At 53.1% G+C, this 6,388-nt stretch overlaps 1 protein-coding gene across 1 annotated transcript in view; it reads left to right on the top strand.

The window, feature by feature from the left end:
* The window catches only part of DCP1B (decapping mRNA 1B), a 131,749-nt gene extending 125,733 nt beyond the window's left edge, over positions 1-6,016 (top strand). Inside the window, exons 13-15 of the mRNA XM_014581993.2 lie at positions 1-679; positions 2,835-3,083; positions 5,803-6,016. The exon at positions 1-679 is cut by the window's left edge and continues 26 nt beyond it. Of these exons, the coding sequence (XP_014437479.2) occupies positions 1-679; positions 2,835-3,083; positions 5,803-5,883 (1,009 nt within the window). The 3' untranslated portion in view covers positions 5,884-6,016. The remainder of the gene's footprint in view (positions 680-2,834; positions 3,084-5,802) is intronic.
* Positions 6,017-6,388: the final 372 nt, after the last annotated feature.

Raw genomic sequence — 6,388 nt, 5'->3', positions numbered from 1 at the left:
GAGGCAGGGGGCCGTCCGCTCCCTGTCCTATGAAGAACCCCCGAGATGCTCACCCCCCGTTGAGAAGCAGCTCTGTCCAGCCATCCAGAAGCTCATGGTCAGGAGTGCAGACCTCCAGCCACTGTCAGAGCTGCCTGAACACCGGCCCTGGGAAAATGACAGCGCCTATTCTGCTGGGGAGGTTTTTACCGGGCCTGGCCAGCCAGGGCCTCCCCATAACACTGGGACGTCTCGTGGGGTACAAGGTGCTTCTAGAACTCAAAACCTGTTAGAGAAGCTTCAGAGTGCCCCAGGGGTAGCAAGCAGGTGTGACCCTGGGACACCAGCACCTGCCGGCTCAGCTGCCCCGAACTGCAGCAGAACCCTGGCCATGGCCCCCACTGTGGCTCCACCGCAGCTGTATTTCAATGGCCCCCTCCCTGCTCAGACACCTGGACATCAGGCTCCCGGAGGAGAACAGCCCGCACTCGTGACGGGCAGTTCTGGAGTGGTCTCCCCTCGAGAGTTACTGCAGAAGCTGCAGCTGGTGCAGCAGGAGCAGCAGCTGCATGCGTCCTCCTCCCGACCAGCCTTGGCAGCCAGGTTCTCTGTGGCGGCTCTGAGCTCTAGAACAGGGAAGCCCTTGGAATCCTGGATCAACAAGACTTGCAGCACGGAAAAGCAGACTCCTCTTTTTCAGGTAAATGTTTTCCAGGGGCAAAACAAACAAACAAAACAGATATGACTACAGTGCAGTGAAATTAGGAATCCAGTCCTGTGCCCTAGGGTCCGTGTGTCACATAGCCATCATTCAGAACAGGGTGACAGAAGCCACCTCTGTATATCTTCTTGTCATTTGAACTCTACCTGAAGGATGAGTCTTCTTTCTCTCAGCAATATGGGAGCGCCCCACCCCCACCCTTGTAGATATAATCATTTGTAAAATTAAATCATTTTATAAGGTCCAAAGACATAGAAATGGAAAAACAAACAAACAAAGCACCTAATCTCTGACTGGAAATTCAATATGGCTGCTCTGTGATCATTCTGGAACACCAGACATCTGGCCCCTCTGGGTTTCGGTCCACAGTATATCACTGCTCACTCATTTATATGGTAAGTACTTTTGAGCACTGACCCCTCGCCCAGCATTGTGCTACCCAGTGATGGAGAGAACTCCCTACCTCCGCAGAGCCTGTAGGTTCTTGATGTAAACAAAGGCAAAAACAAACAAAAAAACTCCTTAAAGGGGTAGCCTATTTTTATTTACATCATAGGTTTAGCTTAGTGAAGATGAGGAGAAGACTAAGTGTGCTTCCCACCTCCACCCCACACAGGAACACCGGGGAGGGGAAATGTGCTTTTTAGCAGTATTCTGCCTTTGGGGGAGCTGGTCCTTTGTACCCACAGTCCCTGGGAAGTGAGGCCCCCACACCTATTGATTACCCACCTAAGCAGCCTCAGGGGCCTGGCTCCGGACTGGGTCCCTGGGGTCTGGAACATCATCAACTATGCGTCATGCTTTGAAAGTGAGAGGTCCTCCGACTTACTGCACTTGAATCATGAAGTTCATAAAGGTGCTTCCAAATTGCTTCCAAACTTTTTTGCTTCCAAGCTTTTTGTTGAAAACAAAATCTTAGGGATGTACCCTGAATCTTTGTGGATATGAGACCCTGAGTCAGAGGTCTTCCTCATCATTTACTAAGAGCCCGAGTCTGAGTCCTCTCGCTGCAGAGACAGCATTTGCAGCTCACCCTCACCCCCACTTCAGTGTAACATCGTCCCTCTTTTTAAATGTCTGCTCTTTTCCTCGGATGACTGGGGCTGAGAAACCGGGCTAGTAGCTTGACTTGCATGCCAGCGTGTACAGGTCATTTGTCCCCAGAAGGGGATGCACGTGTATCGCCACGCCATGCTCTTAAGCTGCCAACCTCCTTTGGGGAGCACCAGTTCTCACTGCCTAGCCTTGCATCGCATATCAAACAAGGACAAGTTCAAAGACACCTCCTCCGATGACCTGCCTTCCCTGAACGATGCGAGGGAGTGCTTAGGGAACTTCAGCACCCCTGGATGGCTGGCCGCACCTCCTGCATGAACTCTCTGGAGTATCAGAAGCCTGATGAGTAACATTCTTTCTTCTTACTTGAGTTTGAAACAAATGAAAGCGTAGGAGGCAGTCAGATAGGGATCGAAATGTCACTTGCATAACCGAAGAGGCTATTGGTAAACTTGTAGGTCTGTCAGTCAAGAGAATTAGCCAGCCTCACCCAGATAGACTGGCCCCTGGCGGTGCTGCATGACAGTGCCACTGGGGGCCACCCCAGCATGCCACCTGGAGAAGCAGCAAACCCATGCCCTCTGCGGCAGGCAGCTCCCCTGTAAGAAAGGACCAGCGGCCACCCTGGAAATGCACTCTCCCGGTGAGAGGCGAGGAGGCAGCCCAGGACGGGCACACTGTTCTCACAGCACCTCCTCTACTTGGAGGGCTGGGGTGTGTACCCTCTAAAGGTAAGTGCAGCCTCAGGCGTTAGGGGCCCTGCCCCCCGAGAAGAAGGCCCGAAGTCCAAAAGGTGCTGCCAGATGGGAGGGAGCCTGGACACAGCGTGGCTCAGGGCCGAGCTTTCTGTGGTGGGAGTGGCAGCCACCCCGCAGACTTTCAGAGCTCAGGGATGACGAGCGTGTTTGGAGAACTGGACAGGAAGCCGCCTTCCCACAAGCGCTCCTCATGGTGGGCCCTGCACCCACATACTGCGGTTCCTGTACCCCTTGCTGACGGAGGGTCCCTGATCTCCGGGTCTTTGAGTTCAGTGAGTTGCTCTAAGCCTGCCTCCTGTGTGTGTGTTTGCTATGAGCAGGTCACCTCGCCTCAGCGCATCCCTGCCACCGTGGCGCCTTCTCTGCTCATGTCCCCCATGGTCTTCACACAGTCCACCTCTGCCCCACCAAAGGACAGGGCTGGGAGGCTCCTGCCCCAGGGGAGCCAAGCACTGTCCCCTGCCTCCAGCAGCCTCCTGCTGCCCCCGCAGAGCCCGGAGCCCACTGCAGCCACCAGCATCCCGCTTACCAAGCTGCAGCTCCAGGAGGCCCTGCTGCACCTCGTGCAGGTAAGGGGCACAACCATGCTGCGTCCTTGCCGTGCCCGTGGCTCTGGTTGGGACTGGTGCCTCGCCCTCTGTGCTGGCTGAGAATCGGGGCATGTGCATCTCCCACTCTGGTGGCTTCTGTGCTCGTTAGCCCAGTGAGGCTTAGAGAACTAGTCATGGCTCTGGGTGTCCAGCTCTTCACAGATGGACTCAGGCCTCCAAAGAAAGAAGCTTCCCCTGCTGATTAAGAAGCACTGAGAAGGCCCCGGGCACTCAGGGTGCCCCCCGGAGACCCCTCCACCCTGGCACTAACAGGGCAGCATCGGGCAAGCCCCAATCTGCTCCATGGAGCACTCGTTCCCACAGACTGCTGGGCAGGCAGAAAGCCAGTGGGGAAGCAGGTAGTGGCTCAGGCTGCTCAAGGCGTGTTTCACAAGTAACTAAGCCTGCCGATTAGGACAGGGAGGGGTGACGGGCTGCTCCCCACTACTGGTCTCGCTCGTCTCTGTGAAACCATCATCATATAGTTGCAGCCAACACTTATATGGGGCTTCGTGCCAGGCACTGCTCTGAGTGCTTTACATATTAACTCGTTCACCCCAATACAGTATCTGTTATTTCCCCATTTTACAGACCAGGAAACAGGCTAAGGGACTGGCCTGCCGTCAGCTAGGAAGTGAGCAGATCCCACCAGTCTGACTGCAGAGAGCCCTTGCCTCAGCACTGTGCTGTGGGCTGTTAGTCCTGTGCTGTCCCAGGACCGGCCTCGGGAAGCTCGCTCAGCACCCACCTGGCAGAGCACACCTGCAGAATAAGCGATAGGCCTTGGGATATGGGGCGCTGTGAGCAGACCGGCTTCACGTACCTGGGCTAGAGCGGGCCAGCCCTTCTGTCACCTTTCTTACAAGGTAGCATATTTTAGAGAAGACGGAAGGAATGCAGCTAGAAATCATCATCCCAGTGTGAAAGCAGAATAGCTGGTAAGAACCAGGACACCACAGAGGGGCAGCCCTCCTCAATCCCAAGGAAGTTTCAGGAAGAAGTAGGGTCACCTTTGCAAGCTATTCACTACAGGTTCCCGAGGCCTCAGGAGGACAGCTGGGAACATTGCTGTGAACGATTAAGAAAAGAAACGTCGAGCCAGCAGGTGGCAGAGTTGTTAAGGCTCTGGGCTCCCATGTGGCCAACCGCAGTTTGAATCCTAGACCTAGAGGCTTGAAAAACCGTCTGGGTATTTATACGTGTATGCCCAAAACCCCAGAAGAATGGAGGAGAGACTGCAGCGTGGCCATTGCCCCTGGGGAGTGACTTCTCACTTTCCCTCTCACTGTCTGTCTCTAGTGGGCACACATGCCCTATGGCAAAAACCTTTAAAAAATAAACAAACAAACAAGAAGGGTTTCTGGCTTATTCCATTCAGATCATTTTGTCTCAAGACACTGGGAATCTAGAGCAGCCCCTTAACATCGCTAGTTAGAAATTATATTCCTGCTCCTCCGCTCTCTGCATACATTTTATTTCCTCTCAAGGTTTAGAATCATCTTCCAGAGGTCAGCTATCAGGCATGCCCGCTGTTAGGACTCGTGGCTGCTTTGCAGGGTAGCGTCACCTATCGCAGTGTATGAGGACAGCACTGACTGTGGGAGCCCAGCAGGGACTGAAGCGTGACAGGAAGTGTGGGTGAATCGCGAAAGCGTTAGAGGGTTCGGGTGGGAGGCAGAATTCAGAATTAAAAATCAAGAAAACCACCAATTAGACCCCTTAGCCAGGCAAAAGAGCCCAGAGACGACCAGCCTAGCCCTGCCCACGGCCAGAAAGTGTGTAAATCACCAGAAGAGTTACATTGGCTCTGATGGTGTCCCAGTGGGGCACGTCGCAGGTGAGAGCCTGACTGTGCACACACACTGAGATGAGTGCACACACGCACACACTGAGATGAGCGCGCACACGCACACACTGAGATCGCGCACACACTGAGATGAGTGTGCACACGCATACACAGTGAGATGAGTGCACACGTGCACACACACTGAGATGAGTGCACACACGCACACACTGGCATGAGTACACATGCACACACACTGAGATGAGTGCACATGTGCACACACGCACACACACTGAGATGAGCACACACACACATGCACACACTGAGATGAGCGCACATACACACACTGAGATGAGCACGCACACACACTGTGAACAACTGGCCACTCTTAACCAACCCAGGAGAACCTCTGGCCTAGATCCTTTCCCCCTGGTCCTCCATCTGCTGGGGTGCCTTCACATGCAGCGACCCAGGCTCTTCATGGGTAAACCTTGCTCGTATTGCCATGCCTGTGCCGTGTGCATGGGACACTTGCTCCTTTGCGTGCCCTCGAAGCCTCCTTCAACCCTCTCACCAGTCACACATGCAGTTAAAAATGACCAATGAGAGGCCAGCAGGTGGCAAGGTGTTTAAGGTGCTGGATCCCACATGGCCAACTCTGCAGTTCAAGTCCTGGACCGGCAGCCTGAAAACATGTCAGGTGTGTGTGTATGAAAATGGCCATTCACCTGTGGGGGTGACTTCATATGTTTGATCTCCCTGTCTCTCTGGTGAGCGCATGCACCCTATGGCAAAAAATAAATAAAAATAAAAAGACCAGTGAGCAAAATGCCAGTTCAGCTCAAAGACCGAGAAAGCTTTTTGTTTCTGCCCACCAAATTACATTCCATCAGGCCTCCTGGTTTTGTTTTTCAGAACGATGACAGCTTCTTAAATATAATCTACGAAGCGTACCTCTTCAGCATGACCCAGGCAGCTGTGCGAGAGACTGTGTGAAAGCAGGTCTTTCTGAAGCGGTGTTCAAGGTCCTCTGGAGCTCCAGGACGTGCTCTCTGGTGTTAGGTGTTGCCGTCAATGTCTGCCTTTTGTAAAACTACGTGTAATATGAAGTAAAGCGTTTCAGACTTTTTGTATAGTGAGTGCTGTGCTGTTTTAAGCGGCCTCCTTTAGCTCACCTGGCACTAAGAAGCTAGCTGTCCTTCACTCGGGTCACACAGCACATGTCGAGCTGGAATTATTCTCTTCATACGTTTGCATGGAGCCCTTTTTAGAATAATCAGCCTCTTCGTGGGAAGTGCGTTTCTAGAGCTTAGTTTCTTTATTAATAGCTCTGGTTGTTCTCTGACATGGAGAGTGAGTCCCTGTTACTGAGCCGTGTGCCACGTGCACGCCAACCACCAGGTGGCAGTGCCGACCCACAAGTTAACATACAAAGACTTTAATGAGCCTTGGGAAGTAATGATGGTTTTCCTTCTCCCAGACAAAGCAAACCTTTCATTTG

The sequence above is a fragment of the Tupaia chinensis genome, unplaced genomic scaffold (assembly GCF_000334495.1).
Source record: "Tupaia chinensis unplaced genomic scaffold, TupChi_1.0 Scaffold141530_1, whole genome shotgun sequence".
NCBI lineage: Eukaryota > Metazoa > Chordata > Mammalia > Scandentia > Tupaiidae > Tupaia > Tupaia belangeri.
The sequence above is the reverse complement of the archived record's forward strand: the minus strand, read 5'-3'. Positions and strand labels throughout refer to the sequence as shown.